At 47.4% G+C, this 25,202-nt stretch overlaps 1 protein-coding gene across 2 annotated transcripts in view; it reads left to right on the top strand.

Moving 5' to 3' along the window:
* CTSB (cathepsin B) overlaps window positions 1-22,371 on the top strand; it is a 28,545-nt gene extending 6,174 nt beyond the window's left edge. For both annotated transcript variants that reach the window (XM_081092903.1, XM_081092902.1), the window contains exons 2-10: window positions 7,052-7,202; window positions 8,178-8,263; window positions 8,993-9,107; window positions 17,254-17,372; window positions 18,134-18,219; window positions 18,533-18,679; window positions 19,168-19,284; window positions 20,877-21,005; window positions 21,437-22,371. In XM_081092903.1, the coding sequence (XP_080949029.1) occupies window positions 7,077-7,202; window positions 8,178-8,263; window positions 8,993-9,107; window positions 17,254-17,372; window positions 18,134-18,219; window positions 18,533-18,679; window positions 19,168-19,284; window positions 20,877-21,005; window positions 21,437-21,534 (1,023 nt within the window). In that variant the 5' untranslated portion in view covers window positions 7,052-7,076 and the 3' untranslated portion in view covers window positions 21,535-22,371. The remainder of the gene's footprint in view (window positions 1-7,051; window positions 7,203-8,177; window positions 8,264-8,992; window positions 9,108-17,253; window positions 17,373-18,133; window positions 18,220-18,532; window positions 18,680-19,167; window positions 19,285-20,876; window positions 21,006-21,436) is intronic.
* Window positions 22,372-25,202: the final 2,831 nt, after the last annotated feature.

Below are 25,202 nucleotides of genomic sequence, written 5' to 3'. Positions count from 1 at the left end.
CGCTTATGTCTGTCACCACAGTGCTGCCCCACATTGAGGTGTAGCTGGGCAAACTGAAGTTTAGGGGAAATGAAGGTCCGCCTCCTTTTGTTTGTATGAAAGTGGTCAAAAGTTTAGGAATAACTGCCGTTAACAACAGCCAGAGGCAAGACAAGTCTTTGTGGAAGAGAAAGAAATGTACAGAGATCTTTAGCAAGTCACACTCAACCTTCACCCCCCTCATGCCTTCCCACCTACAAATATATAGTGTGTGTAGGTGGAAAGGCAGCCGTGTGTGTGTGTGTGTGTGTGTGTGTGTGTGTGTGTACAGATAAATATGGCACAACTCTAATTTGTGACTATGGGCAGCGTGCAGGCACTCGATTTTTTTATTCTTTAGAGCCAGCTGTGAAAGAGGTGAGCAGTGGATGGGCAGCGGCAGTGGACATGGAAGAGCAAACTACCTGGACATTCATTCATCTTTTTCTGTGTTAGCCAGGAGATGGCAGCTGGCTTACTTGGAAAGTTCAAGTATATATGTCCTGTCTCATCAGATTCAGTATAGATTTGGATTCCAGTCTACCCGAGGGCTCTATAAACACCCTTTTGAAAAAAAAATCAAGGCTGGTGGCAGCCAAAACGGATTCTGTGTCTTTAGGGATGTCAGGGTTTGAAGTCTCTCAGGCGTCAGCTCCCCTCCTTCTGTGTTCTTTCGATGTCTTTCCAGAGTCCCAAGGTCCATGTTAGTCCCAGGAATGGCTTCAGGGTAGTCTGGGGACCGGTTCTGCAGTGAGGGGAGGGGGAGGCAGAGGTAGGAGCATCTGGCCCAGGCCCTTTATTTTCACATGATATTCTCAGAACTGCAGGGGGATGTACTTTCATATAAACCAGTAAGTGCTATAGGGATATGGAGAACAAAGAAATGAGAGAACGCCCCTCTCTCCCCCCCATTTTTTAGCTAGATATTAGCTTGGAAAAGGGGAAGGAGGGTGTAGTGGAATCTACTCGGGCGGCCCAGCTGACGAGGGCAGAACAAACATCTGCCCAGCACACTTCCCTCCACCAGCCCACACCCTGAAAGGCAGGGTGGTGACTCCAAGCATTCTTACCCTGTTGGGGCCCTCTCCCTCGTGAAATCAGCACTTTCTGTTCATTCTGTCTTGTAAGCAAGGGAGGGAATGCCCAGAATTGAGAGATGAAAGGGAAGTGTTTGCCAAAAAGAGGGGAAGTGAAAGCTGCTGTTTCGTGCTAAGGCCACGGGACCCATGACAAACCGCACAGCCTGTTTTTTAACCATCTGCGTGTAGTTGGTCCAGTGTTCACGAGTCCTGTGGATGTGGGGAGAAAGAAAGCTGTCTGGTGCTCACTAAATGGCATCACCACTGCTCTGGGGATCTGTTTTCCCTCTGGGAGGAGAAACTTCATACTCTTTGGGCTCAACAGTCCCAGGACCCTCAGGATGAAAGACTATTTGGAGGTTGGTTGAGGCGAAAGCCCCAATTTTAATTCAGACTCTTCTTTGCGATGTGGAGGTATTGTGGACGGGTTTGGAGTGGACTGGGATTCTCTGGCACAGGCCATAGGTGGAGGAAAGAAGGAAGGGGAGGGAAAGCAGAGGGTGGTGCGTCGGACCTGGGAACTGAATGTGCCCGAAGGAGCAGCCCTGCGTTGCCTTCTCACCGTAGGGCAGCCACTGTGCCAGGGGCCTCGGGCCACCTCATTACACTCTGGACTTGCACCGGGAGAAATTAGTGGCCATGAGCTCCATGCTACAGGTGGTGAAACAGGCTCAGTGAAGGTTGGTGCTCCAGGCTGCACAGCTAGTGAGTGGAAAAGCCAGGTTCGGAATCTAGGTCCCCTGACGCCAAGCTCATGCCCACCCTCACTCCTGGTGATGGTGGCTGTTGACCACTGGATCCCAGCCCAGACTCTCCTCAATGCCTTGGCACTGGGCTGAAAGGATGGGCTGGGAGTCGGTGGTCAGAGTCCTTGGTTCACGGGAGGGGACCCTGGTTCTCCACTGAGGTTATAAGGGAGGAGAATAGAGTTGGCAGGAAATATAGAACCAAGGGACTAAGCAGGGTGAGTGCTTGAAAGACAGGTGGTGCAGGAGCTCTCGGGGCCTGGCAGGACTCCCTCAGGACTCCCGACTCGGGCTGGGGGACGGCCATGGCAGTTGTCAGTGCAGGAGCTGAGAACCATCTGGAAGGTGGGAGGTGCCTCCTACCACAGACACGGGAGAAACAGTGCTTTAAAATCTGAGTTGCCATGGAAGTGCTCCCATTCTCCCCTGCTTATGAGTTAACATCTCTGCAGATGGCTGATCCCTCAGGGGGCACCTGGGGACACCCCCGTTGTCATTTAGGGAGCCTTCCACTGGGACTGCCTCCTGCACTGGGTTCTCCTCTGACCCGACTGCCTTGCTCCCCAAATTGCTCTTTGACCCCTTCGCCATGTGAGGCCACAGCGAGACATTTACCTAACAGTTTGGAGGTTGTGTGGGTCCCTGACATGTGGTCATGTGAGTGGCAGCCTCCCCATGAGTCACTGAAAATGGGAAAGTCAAGTGTTTTGAGCAGGAAGTCCCTAAGGAGGAAGCCTCATTGGTGTCTGTGGAGATGATTGTAAGTGCACCTGAGGGCTCATTGAGACCGTGTTCTTGCCCTGGCTGGGGTGGCTGAGCCTCAGTCTATGCACTGAGAGGTCCCCAGTTTGTTTCCTGGTCAGGGCACATGTCCAGGTTTCGGGCTCAGTCCCCAGTAGGGGACATGCAGGAAGCAGCCAATCAGTGATTCTCCTCATCACTGATGTTTCTATTTCTCTCTCCCTCTCCTTTCATTCTTCCTAAAAGAGCAAAGTTTCAACCTTCTGGCCCTTTAAATACAGTTCCTCATGTTGTGACCCAACCATAAAATTATTTTCGTTGCTACTTCATCACTGTAATGTTGCGACTGTTATGAATTGTAATGTAAATATCTGATATGCAGGATGGTCTTAGGCGACCCCTGTGAAAGGGTTGTTCGACCGCCAAAGGGGTCGTGACCCAGAGGTTGAGAACCGCTGATTTAAAGGATGTATAATGAAAAGTAAGTTCCCCTTTTGCAGTTAGTTATACTGTTGTGTGTGTTTCTTGATGTTTAACATGTAGTGGCAGGAATCTACTTGGACATTGCTTAGTGGGTTCATGCGCTTACATTACCATGACTCACCTGTGGTGTGTAACTTGGGCTTATTAACTTTATCGGTACAGTATGATTCACTTCAACTAATCCATCTCTTAAAGGCTGCTTTGTGTTCTATTATTTCACTATTTACTGTAACTTAACAAGTACTCTGTTATTCCACCCTTGCTTGGTTTCTGGTCTTCTGCTAATAGAAAGAATATGTAGGAAGCATCTATGTACCTGTACCTTTGCGTTTTGAGGCTGGTATAAATCTAAATATCAGATTGCTGAGTCAGAGGGCATGCAGGTGATAGAGACGGTCCCTGCCACGGGCAGTGTGACATCTCTGCTTCCCCACATCTAACACACACATCCTGCCCCCGTCAAGAACTATTAGACTGTCCCGCCTTTGCCACTCTGGTTGAAGATAAATATCTTCTTCTTTTTTTTTTTTTTTAATTGCTTAAAGTATTACAAAGGGTATTACATATGTGTCCATTTTATCACCCCACCCTAGACAGTCCCCCAGCCTCCCCTATGCCCCAGTGTCTTATGTCCATTGGTTATGCTTATATGCATGCATACAAGTCCTTTAGTTGATCTCTTACCCCCCTACCTCCTGCCCCCCAACCCTCCCCGGCCTTCCCGCTGCAATTTGACAATCTGTTTGAGGCAGCTCTGCCTCTGTATCTATTATTGTTCAAAAGTTTATAATGGTCTCTATTATCCATGAATGAGTGAGATCATGTGGTATGTTTCCTTCATTGACTGGCTTATTTCACTTAGCATAATGCTCTCCAGTTCCATCCATGACGTTGCAAATGGCAAGAGTTCCTTCCTTTTTAGAGCAGCATAGTATTCCATCGTGTAGATGTACCACAGTTTTCCAATCCATTCATCTACTGATGGGCACTTAGGCTGTTTCCAGATCTTAGCTATGGTGAATTGTGCTGCTATGAACATAGGGGTGCATATATCCTTTCTGATTGGTGTTTCTGGTTTCTTGGGATATATTCCTAGAAGTGGGATCACAGGGTCAAATGGGAGTTCCATTTTCAGTTTTTTAAGGAAACGCCATACTGTCTTCCATAGTGGCTGCACCAGTCTGCATTCCCACCAGCAGTGCACGAGTGTTCCTTTTTCTCCACATCCTCTCCAGCACTTGTCGTTTGTTGATTTGTTGATGATAGCCAGTCTGACAGGTGTGAGATGGTACCTCATTGTTGTTTTGATTTGCATCTCTCGGATGATTAGTGACTTTGAGCATGTTTTCATATGTCTCTTGGCTTTCTGAATGTCCTCTTGATAAATATCTTCTTAATTTTATCTGTAGCTGCCTGTGGTTGAGCATTTTTAAATACGTGTTGGCCATTCGTAGTTCTTTTAAAATATATATATATATATATATATATATATATATATATATATACACACACACACACACACATATATATTTATATATATATAAATATATATATATTAATTATTGATTTCAGAGGGGAAGGGAGAGGGAGAGAGAGATGGAAACATCAATGATGAGAGAGAATCGTTGATCTGGCTGCCTCCTGCATGCCCCTCAATGGGGATTGAGCCCGCAACCTGGTTATATGCCCTGACCAGGAATCGAACCGTGACCTCCTGGTTCATAGGTCGACACTCAACCAATGAGCCACACCGGCCAGGCTGTAGATCTTTTTCTATAAATTCATTGTGTGTGTGCTTCTACCATTTCTCTATTACATTGTTTCTTTCAAAGCCTTAAGTATATGTAAGCACTAATTTATGTTTGCTTGCCACTTTTTGTTTTTCTAGAAGAATAGTTTCATGTAATTAAACATTCTCCCCCGCTTTTTAAAAAATATTTTCCCTTTTAAGGTTCTGTTTTATGTCAATCTTAGGCATTCCTCACTCCACTATTACATTTTTTCAAGTGCATTTATTTTCTTCCTACAGTTTCGGTGCTTTTATTCAATGTCTTTGTTCCATGTAGGACTTTACGTGTGTAAGAAATCAAATGTAAAGATTCAGCCTTACTTTTTTTTTTTCTCAAAGTGCGTAGGCAGTTGTATAAGCATTATCTACTGAGATAAGCAATTTTCTCACTCTACCACATGCACGGAATTCTCACACAGGATATGCTTCTGCATGGTCTGTCAGTTTTATTGATCAGATTGGTCCTGGGCCAGCATCACCTGGAGGTTATAATACATTTACTCCCACAGGGGCCACGCCTTTATTCTTGCTTTTCCCCCCACAAATGTCATGTTATCCTCCCCCCCCCCCCCCCCGCAGCTATTCTTACGCATTTATTCTTCCAGATGAATTGTTGCTTAAGCAACAGTTAAGTTTAAATATTCCCTCAAATACAACTCACTGTGTGGGTGGCTGTCACCTAAGACATGTCATCTTCATGTAACCCTCACCGTGACCTGTGACCTGTGAGGACAGGAAATCCCCCAACACACACACAAACACTCAGTCCCCGCTGTGTGGGCATCTCACAGGCCTGGAGGTGGTGTGGCATCAGGATGCGTTTCTTGTTTTCATGGAGCTGCTGGCCTGAGGGCATGATTCAGAGGCTGAGCTGGAAATCGCTGTCCCCTGACTCACTGGCCAGTCCCAGGTCCGAGGGCCGAGGTTGAGGTGTGGAGGATTCCCTCCCTGGAAGCCCATCTCTGGCACCGGAAGCAGAGGCCTTGGCTGGCTAGAAAAACCGGAGAGAATCCCAGGAGACTGGTGCCGCTGGCCAAACCAGCCCTGCTTCCCCGGCTCTCCGGAGATTGGCACACGCCCGCCATAGCTTGGCTTATGTTTTGCTTGTTTTGTATCCAAATGGTGGCTCATGAAATTTGTTTTGTTTTGCCTTTTTTTTTTTTATCCACTTGTGACATAACCACACGGACAGACTGTTTACTCTTTCAGAGCACTAACTTGGGAAAGGTCTCAACTTTGTCCTACAGATCCATGGCGAGGCAGCAGGGAGGGCACTGGACTCAATTTAGCCTGAAGATGTGGATGCATTCATTCGTGTAGGACAGACTCGTTGATCCTGCTTGTTGCCTGGGCCCTGGGGTTTGACAGAACAGCAGGTCAGCCCTGGTCCTCGCAGCTCACAAGATGGTCTGGGCCACAAACCATCCAGTGAACAGCACCGTTTCAGACTGAGCTTGGTCCTTGCAGTAACTGATCGCCCTAGAGACCCAAGCAGCACACATCCCGGCCCTCAGCTGCCCAGGAGCCTCCCTGCAGGCATCACCACCCCTCCGCTTTCCCTGTCCTGGCTCCAGCCAGCTGGAGGAGAAGCACACGTGGTCTGTCTTAGCCCATTCAGGCTGCGCCAACAGAAGACGGACTGGGTGACTTCTAAACAGACATTTATTCCTCACAGTCTGGAGGCTGAAAGTCCAAGTTCAGGGCACCAGCATGGTTACGAGGGCGCACACGTCCCGGTCACAGACTTCTCGCTGTGTCTTCACAGCAGAAGGAGCAAGGGCTCTCTCTGGGGTCTCTCTTATAAAGGCACTGAGCCCGTTTATGAGGGCTCCACACTCGTGACCTAATGGCCTACCAAAGGCCCCATGTCCTAATACCACCACACAGGGGCCTGGCATTTGGGGGTGGCACAAACAGACCAGACCAGAGCACGGTCTTGTGTGCTACAGGCACAGGTTGGGACTTTGAGACTAGACCCGGGAGCCCACAGGCACTGTGGGTCCTAGAGTGTTCTCTGCTGCTCCACCCCACCCCAGGCTTGACGAGGAAACAGGAACAGAAGGGGACAAGCGGCAGCCAGGGCAAAAACATGAGTCTTTTATCCACTGGGGTATTCCTGGCCCCAGAACCTCGTTGTGTGTGGACCTGAGTGGAGGAGGAGGAGCCTCTGATGTCTTGTGTCCTTTCCTTTCTAGGTGAATCTAGGATCCAGCTTCCAAAATGTGGCGGCTCTTGGCCACCCTCAGCTGCCTGGTGGTGCTGACCAGTGCGCGGAGCAGACCCAGTCTCCAGCCCCTGTCAGATGAGCTGGTCCACTATCTTAATAAGAAGAACTCTACATGGAAGGTGAGCTGTGGGGGCCGCTTCCTGCACGTGTCCCTCCCGAGGGTGGTCGGTCTGGGCACCCTGATTCCCAGCAGAGGTGGCCCACAGGACAGTTGAAAATCAGATTCAGAGTCATGGCCGCTCAAGACCATGCCCACCTCCTCCCTGCCCCCTTCTGTGTGTGTTGGGGGATGGGGGTGGGGGGGGAGCATGCATATGTGAGCGTGTTGGAGGTGCATGGGAAGGTAAATAGCTTTGGAAGTGTTCCTAACTGAGCTCCATTGTGGTTGGTGTTGTGGCTCATCAATACTAGCAGCTCCTTGGCTCTGCCCAGCCCTGAGGCCTGGGGCTTCGGGAACAAAGAAATGAGGAACAGGTCATGCTCAGGTCTATGGGGGTCTCTCTTGTCATGAGCTGAAAAGAGGAGACCCCCACTGGTCTGAGAGCCGCACGCTGCCCACGAGGTCCCTCTGGACTGGTCCTGGCCTGCTCTGCAGGGAGCCCATCTTAGACTATTCAGGCTGCTACAAAATGCCACATACTGGGTGGCTTATAAACAAATCCATCATTCATAGTTCTGGAGGCTGGAAGTACAGGATCAAGGTGCCAGCAGGGTCAGGTTCTAGTGAGGGCCCTCTTCCAGCTTGTAGATGGCTGGCTTCTCTCGGTACCCTCACATGGTGGGCAGGGCAGGGGAGCTCTCTGGCGGTTCCTTTATCTGGGCACTAATCCCCTGCATAAGGACTCCACCCTCATGACCTGAGCACCTTTCAGAGGCTCTTCCAGATATCAGCACATTGCAGGTTGGTTTCAGCATGAATTTGGGGGAAATTTGTTGGTCTATAGCAGTAGAGCAGCCCCCATCCTCTGCTGAGTTGGGAGGGACCCCTGGCCTTGTCCGGCCTTGAATGTGAGCAGCGTCCTGGTCTCATCCCTCCTGTCCCCGGAAACACCCCCTCTGTTGGTGGGTGACTGTTGGGATGGGCTGTCTTCCAGGCCGGACACAACTTCCGCAACGTGGACATGAGCTACGTGAGGACTCTGTGTGGCACCAAACTGGGCGGGCCCAAGCTGCCCGAGAAGTGAGTATCTGCTCCCTGGCGCATGAGTAGCAGGCGTTGGTTTGGGAGAGTGGGGAAGAGGGAAGAGAGAAGGCCTCCCTGGTGTCTGCAAGTCTCACTTCTCCCAGAGACTCTACTTGAGGGCAGGGCTCGGCCCCAAAAGCCAGTGTTTCCCACGTGCTTCTCCGGGTGGGAAAGGCCCCAAGTCTGGGTCTCCACAAGCTAGGTGGGCCCAATCTTGAATAAGGAAATTCTGGGAAAAGCCAGGTGATCTGCCCTTGATGTTTGACTTTTCTAGAAAATTCTGGACAGTTTCATGTAGGCATTATTACTCTTGTAGGAAGCAGTAAATCAATCTTGACAGTGAGGGTGGGTTAGTGAAGTTAGGGGACATCACACAGTGGCAAAGATATTAAAAATGATGATGTGAGGAGCCAGGGCAGATGTATGATTGGGGGTGGGGCAGGGGAAGCGAGAAATACAGTTATCTGGACCCTGTGGCTAAAACTCGTGAAAAACATCCACAAAATAAGTCGAGAAAGAAGGCTGTGGGGTGGTAAGTTGTGTTAAGCAGCAGAATCAGGTTTTATTTTCTAAACTTCCAAGAGGACATCCCTCTTCTGTATGTTGTGTGCCTCACTCCCTTCCTCGGGGACGGCCCGCAGGCAGCTGGCCTTTGCAGGGATGGGGTGGGATGAGCAGCACAGGTGGTAAGATGCAAGTTTATAATGGAGATCTTCCTTTATCCAGAGTGTGGCTTGCTGAGGACATAACTCTGCCTGAAAACTTCGATGCCCGGGAAAACTGGCCAAACTGCCCAACCATCAAGGAGATCAGAGACCAGGGTTCCTGTGGCTCCTGCTGGGTGAGGCCCTGCTGTCGGGAGTGGCTAGAGCAGGGAGTGGGTGGTGGAGGGGGGCCCTGGGAGTGACCAGGGGATTGGAGTTGGACCAGCTGTGACTGGGTACATTACATAACTTTCCTGAGTCTCAATCTCCAGCAGTATAAACAATCAAAACCCCTGTGATCCTGAGTTATTACAGAGACTAGGTGGAAGAAAGGAATGTATAGCCCAGCCTGTGTGGCTTAGTGGTTGAGTGTTAACCTATGAACCAGGAGGTCTCAGTTCATTTCTTAGTCAGGGTATATGCCTAGGTTGACGCCCAGTAGGGGGCATGCAGGAGGCAGCCAATCAAATGATTCTCATCATTGATGTTTCTATCTGTCCCTCTCCCTGCCTCTCTGAAATCAATAAAAATATATATATATTTTTAAAAGTGTATAAAGCCCTGTGCACAGGCCACGGCCATGTGTGGGTTGTGAAGTGTTTTTATTTCTGTTTGACATGCTGTCTTGAGCCATCAGCAATACCCTTAGTTTTGACCTCCACTGTGTGTCATGAAGACTCAGTGACTGTCTTAATTTTGTTTTTTAACTGTGGTAAAATACACAATATAAATGTAACCATCTTAATCATTCTTTTTTTTTTTTTTAATATATATTGATTTCAGAGAGGAAGTGGGGGAGGGAGGGAGTAAAGGAGGGAGGGAGGGAGAGAGAGAGAGAGAGAGAGAGAGAGAGAGAGAGAGAATCATTGATTGGCTGCCTCCTGCACGCCCCCACTTGGGATCAAGCCTGCAACACGAGCATGTGCCCTTGACCGGTTTGGAACCTGGGACCCTTCAGTCTGCAGGCTGATGCTCTATCCACTGAGCCAAACCAGCTTGGACGTTTTTTTAATCCTCACCCGTGGACATGCTTAGAGAGAGAGCAACATCAATGTGAGAAACATCCATCAATTGCTCCCGCACTCGCCCTGGCCAGGGATTGAAGCCAAAACTTGGGTTTGTGCCCTGACTGGGAATCGAACCTGCCACCTCTTGATGCATGGGATGATGCTTCAACCAGCTGAGCCACACAGGCCAGGGCTTAATCATTGGTTTTTGTTTTTTTTTTTAAAGAAGCCTTATTTTATTTTATTTAGTATATTTTATTGATTTTTTTTTACAGAGAGGAAGGGGAGGGATAGAGAGAGAGAAACATCGATCAGTTGCCTCCTGCACACTACCTACTGGGTATGTGCCCGCAACCAAGGTACATGCCCTTGGCCGGAATCGAACCTGGGACCCTTGAGTCTGCAGGTCAACGCTCTATCCACTGAGCCAAACCGGTTAAGGCATCATCATTCTTAAGTATATAGTTCAGTGGCATTAAGTATGTTCACATTGTGTGGCCATCACCACCATCCATCCACACAGCTCTTGTCATCTTGTAAAACTGAAACTCTGTCCCCATTAAACACTAACAACCCCATCCGCCCTCCCCTTTGCCCTCAGCAACCACCTTTCTATTTTCTACTTTCTACTATGATTATGACTAGTCTGGATACCTCATAGAAGTGAAATCAGAATGTTTGACCTTTGAGCTGTGTTTATTTATTTATTATTTTTTACTTAAATCTTTGTGGTTGAAACTATTGCATGTGTCCCCACACCCACCCCCCGCCTGAGGCCTCCACCACTCTTATTGTCTGTCCATGGGCTATGCATATGTGCATACAAGTTCTTTGGTTGATCTCTTCCCACCTACCCACTGAGCCCCACCTTCCAGCTGAGATCTGACAGTCTGTTCCATGCTTCTGTATCTCTGGATCTTCTTTGTTCAGCAGTTTACTTTGTTCATTAGATTGCACATATGAGTGAGATCATGTGGTACTTGTCTTTCTCTGACTGGCTTATTTTGCTTAGCATAATACTCTCCAGGTCCCTCCATGCTGTCTCAAAGGGTTAAGAGATTCTTTTTTACTGCTGCATAGTACTCCATGGTATAAATGTACCACAGCTTTTTTTAACCACTCACCTCCTGATGGGCACTTGGGCTGTTTCCAGATCTTAGCTGTTATAAATTGCACTTCTATGAACGTAGGGGTGCATACATTCCTACTGATTGGTGTTTTGGGTTTCTTAGGATGTTCCTAGAAGTGGGATTACTGAGTCAAATGGCAGTTCTATATTTAATTTTTTTAGGAAACTCCATACTGTTTTCCATAATTGCTGCACGATTCTGCATTCCCATCAGCAGTGTACTAGGGTTCCTTTTCTCCACATCCTCGACAGCACTTGTCATTTGTTGATTTGTGGATGGTAGCCATTCTGACAGGTGTGAGGTGAAACCTCATTGTGGATGATCAGTGACGAGCATTTTTCATATGACTCTTGGCCATCTCTATATCCCCTTTGGAAAAGTGTCTATTTAGTTCCTTTACCCATTTTTTAATTGGATTGTTTGTCTTCCTTTTGTTAAGTAGTGTGAGTTCCTTATATATTTTGGATATTAACCCTTTATCACATGTATCCTTGTCAAAAATGTTCTCCCATACAGTGGGCTCCCTTTTCATTTTGTTGATGGTTTCTTTTGCTGTGCAGAAGCGTTTTGCTTTGATGTAGTCCCATTTGGTTATTTTCTTCCTAGTTTCCTTTGCCTTAGGAGATGTATCTGCGAACATATTGCTACGGAGAGATTTTGCTGCTTATTGTTCTAGGGTTTTTATGGTTTCCTGTCTTATGTTTAAGTCTTTTACCCATTTTGAGTTTATTTTTGAGTATGGTGTAAGTTGGTGGTCTAGTTTCATTTTTTTTGTTTGTTTGTTTGCATGTGTCTGTTCAATTTTCCCAACAACATTTATTGAAGAGACTGTCTTGACTCCATTGTATGCTTTTGCCTCCTTTGTCAAATATTAATTGAGCATAATGGCTTGGGTCGATTTCTGAGGTCTCTGTTCAATTCCATTGATCTATATATGTCTGTTCTTGTGCCAGTACTGGGCTGTTTTGATTATAGTGGTTTTGTAGTATAGCCTAACATCTGATCTGGTATTGTGATTCCTCCAACTTTGTTTTTTCTCAAGATTGCTGTGACTGTTCAATATCTTTTTAGGTTCCATATAAATTTTGGAGTATTTGTTCTAGATCTGTGAAATAATGCTGTGGGTAATTTAATAGGGATTGCATTGGATCTATAGATTGCTTTGGGTAGTATGGACATTTTAATGGTGTTGATTCTAGCAATCCATGAACATGGTATATTCTTCCACTTGTTTATATCTTCCTCTGTCTCTTTTTTCAACATCTTATAATTTTCAGAGCACAAATCTTTTACATCTTTGGTTACATTTATTCCTAGGTATCTTAATTTTTTTTTTGTTGCTATGGCAAATGGGATTGTTTCTCTTTTGAGAATTCCTTATTGGTATATAAAAATGCCATAGATTTTTTGATGTTAATTTTTTGTACCCTGCTACATTGCTGAATTGCTTTATTATATCTACTAGTATTTTGGTGCAGTCTTTAGGGTTTCCTATATACAATATCATGTCATCTGCGAATAATGAGAGTTTTGCTTCCTCCTTTTCAATTTGGATGCCCTTTATTTTTTCTTCTTGTCTGATCGCTGTGGCTAGGACTTGAAATGCTATCAACACTAATAAAAGAGAAACATGGTAATTGGCGTACCACCGCTACCCTTTTCATTGGCTAATCAGCGAGATATGCAAATTAACTGTCAGCCAAGATGGCCGCCGGCATCCAGGCAGCTTGAAACTGAACATGAGGCTTGCTTGCCTCAGTGATGGAGGAAGCTAACATTCCCCGCCGGCTGCTGCAGGCCTCTGAGCGGGCAGTTTAAGAAACATTGTAACAAATACCGCCGGACTTAAGCCAGCAGGATGGCAACATTGTATGCAAAGGCCAGAGACCTACTTTCAGCCGCGCGGAGGCCTAAGAGCTGGAGCCAAGCCTCAAGGTAAAGCTGGCCCATAATAAAAAAAGAAAAAAAGGAGCAGTTGGGAACTTCAGTCACCCCCAGCCTGAAAACAGCCCTCAGCCCCTCACCCAGACTGGCCAGGCACCCCAGTGGGGACCCCTACCCTGAAGGGTGTGTGGCCAGCTGCAAACAGCCATCATCCCCTCACCCAGGCTGGCAAGGCACCCCAGTGGGGACCCCCACCCTGATCCAGGACACCCTTCAGGGCAAACCAGCTGGCCCCCACACATGCACCAGGCCTCTCCCCTATATAGTAAAAGGGTAATATGCCTCCCAGCACCGGGATCAGTGGAGCCGCGAGGCCTCCCGGCACCGGGATCAGCGTGACGGGGCAGCACCCAAACCCCCTGATCGCCCTGCGGCTCTGTGTGTGACAGGGGAAGGCGCCCCAACCCCCTGATCAGCCCTGCTCTGTGCCTGATAGGGGAGAGCTCCCCAACCCCCCTCCCCACCCCCGCCGCAACGGGCCCTGCTCTGTGTGTGACGGGGTAGAGCCATAACCCCCCCATCGGCCCTGCCATGAGTGTGAGGGTGGTGGTGCCCCAACCCCCTGATGGCCCTGCTCTGTGGGTGATAGAGGGTGGTGCCCCACCCCCTGATTGGCCCTGCTCTGTGCATGACAGGGTACAGAGCCCCAACCCCCCTGATGGGCCCTGTTCTGTGAGTGACAGGGGGCAGTGCCCCAACCCCCCTGATGGGCCCTGCTCTGTGAGTGACAGGGTACAGAGCCCCAACCCCCTGATCGGCCCTGCTCTGTGCGTGACAGGGGGGTGGTGCCGCAACCTCCCCATCGACCCTGCCTTGAGTGTGACAGGGGGCGGTGCCCCAACCCCCCAATCGGCCCTACCCTGAACGTGACTGAGGGTGGCATCGCAACCTCCCAATCTCCCTGCTCTGTGCATGACAGGGGGTGGCGCCCCAACTCCCCAATCGGCCCTGCTCTGATCCCAAACAGGGGCTGCACCTAGGGATTGGGCCTGCCCTCTGCCACCCGGGAGCAGGCCTAAGCCAGCAGGTCATTATCTCCCGAGGGGTCCCAGACTGCGAGTGGGCACAGGCCGGGCTGAGGGACCCCCCCTCTCCCCCGAGTGCACAAATTTTTGTGCACCGGGCCTCTAGTCTATAATAATAAAAGCATAATATGCTAATTAGACTGGACGTCCTTCCAGATGAAGCTGGGGCTGTGAGGGCCGAGGCAAGCCTCAGTGGCTGCAAACGACCAGCGGGCTGTGGTGGGTGGGCGGGGCCTCCCTCTGTGAGTGAAGCCCTGGTCCCAGGTGCCGGAGGGAAGTCAGTGCCAGCAGCCAGAGGAAGGAAGGCCTACTCTTGCAAGAATTTTGTGCATTGGGCCTCTAGTTTGAATAAGAGTGGTGAAAGTGGACACCCCTGTCTTATTCCTGTCTTGTTCCTGTCTTAGGGGAAATGGTTTTAGTTTTCACCCATTGAGTATGATGTTGGTTGTAAGTTTATCTATATGGCCTTTATTATATTGAAGTATGATCCCTCTATTCCCACATTGCTGAGAGTTCTTTTATCAAAATGGGTGTTGGATTTTGTCAAATGCTTTTTCTATGTCTATTGATATGGTCATGTGATTTTTGTCTTTTAGTTTGTTTATGTGATGTATCACGTTTATTGATTGCAAATATCGCTGGAATAAATCCCACTTGGTCATGGTGTATGATCTTTTTAATATGTTGTTGGATCCGATTTGCTAGAATTTTGTTGAGGATTTTAGCATCTATAGTCATCAGGGATATTGGCCTGTCATTCTCTTTCTTTGTAGTGTCTTTCTCTGGTTTTGGAATTAGGATGATGCTGGCTTCAAAAAAGGGCTTGGACGTGTTCTTTCCTCTTGAATTTTTTGGAATAGTTTGAGGAGAATAGGTGTTGTTGTTTTTTTAATGTTTGGCAAAACTCCTTTGTGAAGCTGTCCAGACCAGGGCTTTTGTTTGATGGAGTTTATTATTATTATTATTATTATTATTATTATTATTATTATTATTATTGCTTCTATTTCATCAACTGTTATGGCCTAGTCAGGTTTTCTGATTATTCTTGATTTAGTTTGGAAGATTGTATTTTTCTAGAAATTTGTCCATTTCACCCACATTGTCCAGCTTGTTGGCATATAGTTACTCATAGCATTTTCTTACAATTCTTTCTATTTCTGTGGTGTCAGTGGTTACTTCTCCGCTTTTATTTCTGATTTTATTTGGGTCCTTTCTCTTTGTTTCTTACTGAGTCTGGCTAACAGTTCATCAATCTTGCTTATCTTTTCAAAGAACCAGATGCTGGTTTCATTGATCTTTTGTATTGTTTTTTAAGTCTCTATGTCATTTATTTCTGCTCTCCTTTATTGTTTCCTTCCTTCTACTTACTCTGAGCTTTTCTTGTTCTCTTTTTAATTCTTTAAGTTGTTGGGTTAAATAGTTTATTATTAATTTTTCTTGTTTTTTGAGGTAGGCCTGTACTACTATGAACTTCCCTCTCAGAACTGCTTTTGCTGTGTCCCAGAGATTTTGGGTTGTTTTGTGTTCATTTTCATTTGTTTCCAGGAATTTTTTTTTATTTCTTTCTTGATCTTATTGGTAGCCCATTCATTGTTTAATAACATGCTATTTAATCTCCATATGTTTGAATGTTTTTGAGTGTTTATACTGTAGTTGATTTCTTTAAAATATATATTTTTTTATTGATTTCAGAGAGGAAGGGAGAAGGAGGGAGAGATAGAAACATCTTTGATCAGAGAGAATCACTGATTGGCTGCCTTCTGCACGCCTCCTCCTGGGGGTTGAGGCCGCAACCCGGGCATGTGTCCTGACCAGGAATTGAACTGTGACCTCCTGGTCATAGGTTGATGCTCAACCACTGACCCATACCAGCCGGGCTATCATTAATTTCTAATTTCATTCCATTACAATCTGAGAATATGCTTAATATGATTTCAGTCTTCTGGAACTTGTAGAGACTTGTTTGGTGTTCTAACATGGGACCTATCTTTGAGAATAACCCAAGTTCACTTGAAGGTATATTCTGCAGCTTTGGGGTGAAATGTTCTATAAATGTCAATTAAATCCATCTGATCCAGTGTGTCATTTAGCGTCATTGTTTCCTTGTTTTTGTCTGGAAGATCTACCCAGTGAAGTTAGCGGGGTGTTAAAGTCTCCTACTATGACTATATTGCTGTCATTCTCTCTTAAAGTCCTCCAGAAGTTTTAATATATTTAGGTGCTCATATACTGGGTACATATATGTTGACCATAGTTATATTCTCTTGTTGCATCAACCCCTTTAGTATTATGTATTGACCTTTATTGTCTCTTGTGATGGCCTTCATTTTGAAGTCTGTTTTGTCAGATATGAGTATTGCCACTCCAGCTTTTTTTGTTTCCATTTGCATGGAAATTTTTTTGCCATCCCTTCACTCTCATCCTTTGTCTTTTTTCTGAGGTCTCTTGTGGACAGCATATATTTGGGCCATGTTTTTGTATCCATTCAACTACCCTGTGTTAATTGATTGGAGCATTTAATCCATTTACATTTAAGGTTTTTATTTATAGGTACTTATTTATTGCCATTTTAATTCTTTATGCCTGTGTTTCTTTCTGTTTCTTTTTCTTGCAATGCTGGTTTGGTGGTGACAAACTCCTTTAGCCTTTTTTTATCTGGGAAGCTCTTTATTTCCCCATCTTGAGATAGCCTTACTGGATTTGTAAAAAAGATAATAATATGGATTATTATTTTTAAAAATATTTTTTAATTGACTTTAGAGAGGAAGGGAAAGGGAGATAGAGATAGAAACATCAGTGAGGAGAGAGCATCATCGATCGGCTGCCTCCTGCACACCCCCTACTGAGAATTGAGTCCACAACCTGGACATGTGCCCTGACCTGGAATCGAACTGTGATCTCCTGGTTCATAGGTCAATGCTCAACCACTAAGCCACACCACCTGGGCAAGTGTGAGCTTTTTTTTTTTTATGTTAAAAATCAAAACTACATATTTCAGAAATGAACTGAGTACCCAGGTAGAGGATTAAAGATTAAAGGAACTTTAAAGCTAAGTTTGAGTGCCAGGACCCTCGCCTGACGCTGAAAAAGACTAGTCACCAAGGAAGTCTGAGGTGCCCACTGCGGCCTTCCAAGTTCCAGGGGTGGGGCTTACCTGGGTAGGGATTGTTTCTGCAGGCATTTGGAGCTGTGGAGGCCATTTCTGACCGGATCTGCATCCTTACCAATGGGCATGTCAACGTGGAGGTGTCTGCCGAGGACCTGCTCACCTGCTGTGGCTTCCAGTGTGGAGAAGGGTGAGTCTGAGGCAGCACCTTCCATGAGGGAATGGCACCTGGGAGACCTGGTCTGAGGCCTCCTCAGGTGGAGGGTGACTGAGGCTCCCTGGGGTGGGAGTGACATTGAGGACAGATGTGGTCGAGGCACTGTGAAAATCTGGGGAATCTGGAAGCAGGCCCTAGTATGGCTGCTGCTTCCTGGAAGGCTCCTAAACCCAGGCTGGCCCCACAGGGCTGGCTGTGGGTGGTGGGGTCTGGGCAAAACAGATGGGCTCAGGATTTGTGGTTAAATTTCTGATCTCAGATCTGATTTTTCTGCTCAAGGCAATGTAATAGCCTCAGGACCTGTTTCCTTATCTGTAGTTAATAATGGTTCCCCAGATTGGTCACACTACCTCATGTGCTGCCCTCTAAAAAGAAAAAGGTGTGTCCACCAGTTAAGTTTGAATTTCTGGCACTGGTGTTTTGGTTAGTACCCTGGGGAATTCGGTGTGCTCCTTCATTGAGAACCCCTGTTCTAGAAAGGACACAACCTGGTTTGGTGTAGACAGGAATCCGAGTGTCCTTCTGTCTTCTCGAGGGTCTTGGTAGGTGGGGTGGAGAGCTTGGGTGATTCCCTGGAAGGGACAATCCAGGGGAGGATGAATTGGGAGTCTGTTGGGACCTGGGAGAACTGTTTTGCCACTTGCAGAAGGCAGTGGTGGCTCCAACCAGGTAGTGGTCTGGGAGCAGCTAGCACCTCTCTCACGATGACTTTTAATGAATGGTTCTTTTCTTAGCTGTAATGGGGGCTTTCCCTCTGGCGCTTGGAACTTCTGGACAAAAAAAGGCCTGGTGTCTGGTGGCCTCTATGACTCCCATGTAGGTGAGTGTCTGCCCTGAGTCCCTATCTAGCCAGATGGATTTTATAAGCAGTAACTAATGATGGTCTCATTTTCCACTATAAAGAAGATTGAGGGTTGAGGGTGAGAGTACTGGGCTGGAAAACAGGGTAGAAAGACAAGCCAATCCTCTCAATGGCAAAATTAGCAATGGGGGGGGGTGGGGGGGGCAGACCCAGGCTGCAGACTTGGGGGTATCTACTGTTCCTGTGAGTCATCATCCTAATTCTTTCTGGCCTCGAAAAGTCTCTGTAGGGGCTGTTGGCCAAGACCTTCCTTTCTCCTTGGTCCCTACAGGTTGCAGACCATACTCCATCCCTCCCTGTGAGCACCACGTGAATGGCTCTCGGCCCTCATGTACAGGGGAAGGCGGGGAAACCCCGCAGTGTAGCAAGATCTGTGAGCCGGGCTACACCCCATCCTACAAAGAAGATAAACACTACGGTAAGCACACTGGGCCTGAGACCCGCTGACAGCCTTCCCAAGCCAAAGGAAGAGGCCAGGGCAGCTGAGTCTTGAGTCAGGAACACGGGATAGAGCAAGGAAGGGCACTAATGCCTCTTGCCTGCCTGCTGTGTTTTCTGTCTCCACCCCGAATTCCATCTCAGGGATGTGGTCTTAGGAGTCAGACCCTCAGAGTTGGAGGGGACCAAACCCCTTGTACAGGGGAGTGACCTGGTTGTCCTGGTCCAGTCCCACTCTGCCCTCAGGGCCACATTCTCCCACTTCTCAACTTCCAGATCCAGTCCAATCACTCCTCCCTCGGGGTTCCTGGTCACCACCACCCCTCCCGTCCCCACCTCTCCCCCTCCGCAGACTGGGCAAGTCTCCTGGATGCTCAGTCTTCACCTGGTGGCTCCCCGTAAATCAGTGAACTGGCTGGTGGAGCCTCTGGAGGCACGTCTCACCTCACCTGCTGGTTTTTTTGCTAGGATGCAAGTCATACAGCGTCCCCAGTAGCGAGAAGGAGATCATGGCAGAGATCTACAAAAATGGCCCAGTGGAGGCAGCGTTCTCCGTGTATTCAGACTTCCTGATGTACAAGTCTGGTGTGTATTGGCCCCAGATGGCCACAGCGGGGGGCGGGGGGGGGGCGGTCTGGGTTCAGGTGGGCCAACAGGACCTGATCAGAGGGGGAAGGCAGGGTATCCAGAAGGGCAGTGCCAGGCCTCCCCTCACCGGGCTCTACAGACCCCTAGCAGCTGCCTCTGCTCTGCTTTCTTGCACCTGTTTGCCTCTTCTGCACATGCTATTCGGATCCCGCTGCAATGTTTTTATATGGCTAGTTCCTGCTCATTGCATTCATCCCCTGAAGATCTCCCAGGGGAGTCTTTCCCCCTCCCTGGAGCCTCTGGCTCCTGCCTCCATTCTCCTCCATTGCTCTGTCAGCATATCCATCACCCTGTAACTGCAGATTTTGTGTCTGGGTTGAGTGACCTTCTTTATTCATCTTTTCTGGGCAAAGCCCTAGCCTTATGCCTACCACCCCCATGGACAAGGAAACAGGGACCTGGCCAGTCCTTGGCCCGAGAGGTGTCTTAGAAACCCCTCACCTCCGATGAACAGTCTGCTGACCACTTCTGTCTCATGTACTTGCTGCTAAATTGAAAACTCCACAGCTCTCAACTCTTAGAAAGGATTAGACCAGTGGTTCTCAACCTTCCTAATGCCCAGACCCTTTAATACAGTTCCTCATGTTCTGCTGCCCCCCAATTTCATTGTTACAAATTGAACATAATTAAAGCATAGTGATTAATCACAAAAACAATATGTAATTATATGTGTTTTCCGATGGTCTTAGGCCACCCCTGTGAAAGGGTGGTTTGACCCCCAAAGGGGCTGCGACCCACAGGTTGAGAACCACTGGATTAGACAAAAGAAGATGATTCTGACAAGAAAAAAATTAAAGTTGGTAATTTTAAAAAAATGTATATTGATTTGAGAGAGGGAGAGAGAGAAACATCAATGATGAGAACCATTGATTGGCGCCTCCTGCACACCCCCTACTGGGGATGAAGCTTGTAACCCAGGCGTGTGCCCTAGATCTGAATCGAAACTGGGATCCTTCAGTCCGCAGGCCCACGCTCTATCCACTGAGCCAAATCAGCTAGAGCCAAAGTTGGTAGTTCTTAGCACAGCCCCCATGTTAGTTAAGAATACATTTCCAGCAAAGTGACTCACTAGGGTACAGCTGGCTGGCCAGCTCCCTGAGCACTTTTTCTCTCCCATTGATTGACACTGGCTCTACCAGCTCAGTTCTTTTCTGCATCTCCTCTCTGGTGAACTCTCCGCCACACACTGCTTTCGACAAATCATTACATGGAGTCCTAGTATGTAAAACAGACCATTGGTATTTAAATGTTAAATTATTTCTTAAATTCTAATTTATAACTTTAGTTTTAAAGGCAGCCAACAGGCATGTTTCATTGGACTCCCATTTTAATGTTTACTCAACATAATTGTGTGTTGGGCTTTCAAAAATATATTCAAATAACTACCGAATAGAGAACCCCTGTTTGAAGACAATAGTAGGCCTTTTGGGCCCCGATTATCCTGCCTGGGGAGCCAGCTGACGTGGAGGGGTGCTGTGAGGGATGGGCAGTGGCTGGGTCTCAGCCTGACTGGTGTTTTCCTTTCTCAGGCGTGTACCAACATGTCACTGGAGAAATGGTGGGAGGCCATGCAGTCCGCATTCTGGGCTGGGGGGTAGAGAATGACACCCCCTACTGGCTGGTAGGCAACTCCTGGAACACCGACTGGGGTGACAATGGTGAGTGCTGCTCCCTTCCTGCTAAGAATATAGTGTTACAAGCCAGAACACAGTTGTCATCTTATCTTCCTCTGCTGTACCCACTGCACAGCTCCAAACCCTAGGCTTATCCGTGACCTTCCAGGTGCTACTGGGCTAGTTTCCCTCTGCCCCAAGGGCAGCTTCTGATCCTGAGAGCGGGTGGTAGGGAGCAGGGCCCAGCTTCAGATCGCTGTGCCTCCCATCCCCTTGCACCAGGTGCAGTGACAGGTGACATGGGGTTGATGTGGAGCGGGGTTGCTGTACAAACAGTGGAAGCTGATAAAGCACTCTGATGCTGGTTTGGTGTCTGGTGACTTTCGCTCCTGGGTCTTTCAGGGATGAGTCTGAATATGTTGGCAAGGCCCCAAACCCAAGGCGCACTTTAAAGGCATCTTACTTTTGCTTTCCAGGCTTCTTTAAAATCCTCAGAGGACAGGATCACTGTGGAATTGAGTCGGAGATCGTGGCTGGACTCCCCTGCACGGACCAGTACTGGAAAAGGATCTAACCTGCTGTGGGCCCTTCCAGCCAGCCCTGGGGCAGTGTTTCCTGAAATATAGCCAGTGGGGCTGGGGTGACATGAGGGATAGGAATGTCTTTTATTCTTTGAGTACAAATGGGTTTTAGACAGGGCCTAAACGACTGGATTCGGCCAAACCTTGTGTCTACCATGAGAGCAGTCTTCCAAGGAGACACAGCCAAGGCCTGGCTACCTCCCAGGCCACTCAGTGGACTGTTGTCACAATGCATTTAAACCACTGCTACACGCAACGCAAGTCCTTCCCCCTTAGACTAGTGCTGCTCGGCTCTTCCTGCAACCACCTCCACATCCTTAGTCCTCCATCTGTGCATCACCAGGGAGCATGATAGGCCTACAGGGTTCGCATTTTTTTCAAAGGAACGAAAGGTGGATTTCCTAATCGTAGCTTCCCATGCATCCCGCCATCAGCAGTACCTCTGAGCAAGCAGCTTTCTAATTTGGAAATAGGTTGAGAAGAGAAATAGTGGGGCAGCCCTTTGGAAAAAGCCACTCCCCTGGGGCTCCTGCATCTGTCGAGCTTTGCAGTGTTGCTAACCTGCTCTGATCTTGGCATGATTTTTAAATAGAAGTTTTATTTTTGTGTGCACCTCAGCTGATCATGAGAATGAAGTAGTCTAATGTTGGAAGAGCTGTACTAGTTTTACCAACTGTCTCCTTAAAACAAACTGGGTGGTCTTGATTTGACTGACTTACTGACCTCTTAATACAATGAAAATAGAGAGAAACCAGCCTTTATTGTTTAAAAATCACTGCTATACCCTATTAAAGAAGGAATACTGTGCCAATAAAAGGTTTCTCCTTCAATGTCAGGTCTGTTCTGGTGGGACCTCGAAGATCATTTGTAGATTCGTGGCTGCTGTCTATCCTTATCCCACAGACGGAAACATGGGCTCATGGGTATGGGTGCTCTTTACACTCTAATCAGGGCGTCAGTCGAGGGGAACAAAGTAAATACCTAATTTTAGCTTCTCTCCACTCCAGCATCCGTTCAGACCACAGCTCTCTTTTTAGTCCCTGTCACAGCCCATGTCCTACTGGAGGACCAGCTTTCCCTGGCGCCTCCCACTGCTGGAATGGGGTGGAGGCAGAGCCTGGTGCGCTCCTTTGCAAGCTCCCTGTGACTTTAATTTACTGCTGGTTAAGAAAGATTTCTTTGGATAGGCCTAGTTAAGAATCATAAGCTACGAGGTACACCAGTTCTTGAGGGGAACAGAGGCAACCTGAAGAATCAATACCCATCCCACTGGCCTTCAGTATCTTATTTCCCTTCCCCACCTGAGAGTTGGACTAGCTCTTCCCAAAATCATGAAGTTTGACTTCAGAAGAATCAGAAGCTCCTAAGATAACTTCTTAAACACCCAGTGAACACTAGGAAAAATCTGTAAAACCCAGCATAGCATTTACCAAAGCTATAAATTCATAACATTTTATTAACATTTAGATGAGAATATATTCATAACCTCAATGAAGTTATTTACCTACTCCCACACTGAGTTGAATAATTCCATTTTCATGCACTTTCTCCTACCTCCAGTGTTCCCTGCAACTCCATCCTCATCCCAGAAGCCAGGAGGGATGTGCAAAATGATGTAACATGATGGTCATCTTCACATTTGGCTTAAGGAGTTTTTGTTAGAAAAATATAGGGATCAGCATCAATAAACCTCAAGTTATCGCCATTGATCATTACCTCAGCTACCACTGTGAGGAGGAATCAGGTAGACTGCATGCCAGGAATGCCATACATTTTAATTACATTAAAGTGTGGTATAAAGGGTGGGGTTGCCAGGTTCAGCAAATAAAGATACAGGATGCCCAATTTGATTTGAATTTCAGACAATGTTTTTAGTATGTGTGCTGCGAAAGCAAATAATTTTTTATATAAATATATCTCGTGATATTTGGGATATAATTATACTTAAATTTATCCGAGTTTTAACTGGGTTTCACCCTGCATTTCATCTGGCAGTTTTAGTAGAAAAACATTTAAAAGGAAACATCTGAAGTCTCAAGAAAGGGAGGTGTGGGCCTGAGATCTAAGGCCTCTACCCAAGTCAGTGACGTAAAATTCCACCGCTTTCCAGCTGGGAGGGGCCTAAGGTCACCAAACCACACAAGCTTGGCAAGTCCCACAGGTCGTGGCTGAGCCACAGGAGAAGCTTCTGGGATGTCCACCTCAGACCAAGGCTCTGTCCACCATGAACTTCAAGCTCACCTTAGACTTCACACAAATTCTTAACCCGTCCTGGAATCTCAAACCAAATTGTTGTTTTTTAAATATATTTTATTGATTTTTTACAGAGAAGGGAGAGGGATAGAAACATCGATGAGAGAAAAACATCGATCAGCTGCTTCCTGCACACCCCCTACTGGGGATGTGCCTGCAACCAAGGTACATGCCCTTGACCGGAATCGAACCTGGGACCTTTGAGTCCGCAGGCCGACACTCTATCCAGTGAGCCGAACCGGCCAGGGCTCAAACCAAGTTTTGATGCTTTAAACCTCTTGGAAGATTACTATTGAGTCTGGTTCACAGCTGAATGGTGGGTACATGGCAAGTCAGTCGTTTCTCCAGGGCTGAGCCTCAAATGAACCAATTATCTGAAGCTTCCCTGGACCAAAAAACTAAGCCAACTGTCCGGTGGCAGCTGTCACAGGAGGAAAATCAGTGTGGGCATGTGTACAACAATGCAAATCCAACACCATTGCTGGGAAAACCTCAAATTCACCAAATCGCACTTCATAAAGGACTGCAGCAAAGAGTAGGCTACATGCTATATGCACCCAGAGAGCACTACGGGCTCCTAGAAAGCACTGGGCCGCGCCCTACCCGCGATTCTCAGCCTGAGGGGCTCCAGGCACCCCAGTGGGGCCGGGTCCCCCCCTAGTCCAAGCTGAGATCTCAGCGAGTCACTGGGTGAGAGTACATCACAAAACGGCTGTGCTGGGAAGGAGGAAGGTGAACAGGGCGCTAGAATTGGGCTGCGTACCATTCAGCTTTCAAGCCAATCACCTGAACATGGCTTTTGCCTTTCTTGAGACTTCAGTGTATAAACTGGTAACGAAAAGAAACAAAAGCTGAGTTTAAAACCCTGAAAGCAGCTAAGGGAACTGGCCAAAAGCAGAAAAGGCTGGCAGCTAATCAGGCTACCAGCTGGAGCAGCGCGGCGGCTGCCATGGGCCCCTTTCCCATGCAGGGGCCAGGCAGCTGTGTCCTTATTGGTACTGCACCAGGTGGCATCATGGTGCCATCCGTCCCTCAAACACTAATTCCACCCTTGAGTTCCTTTATCTGCCACACTCACCAAGCTTTCAAGTGAACTGCATTTGACCACTGCAGAGTAATTCATTGTTTTACAAAATCAAAAACAGCCTTAACGAGACCAATCTTCAACAACGGGGCTCAGGCAATCTTTCTGAAAGGTAACCTCTTCAAAGAAGAAAATGCTACCAGACACCATGAAGTTAATTCCCAGCCTTCATGTGCAGAACATGGTCTGTATTTGTAGGAAACAGAAAAATTACCCAGAGCTGTAAACTTCACAGCTATTACCTTCAAATCAACTGAAGAAAAAAAATGAGAAAAACAAACGAACATGAAGAAAATTCTACTAGGATAAGAGATCAAAGGCTGC

The sequence above is a fragment of the Myotis nattereri genome (assembly GCF_964212035.1).
Source record: "Myotis nattereri genome assembly, chromosome: 5".
Classification (NCBI taxonomy): Eukaryota; Metazoa; Chordata; class Mammalia; order Chiroptera; family Vespertilionidae; genus Myotis; species Myotis nattereri.
Note: the sequence above shows the minus strand (reverse complement) of the source record. Positions and strands in the feature narration are given on the sequence as shown.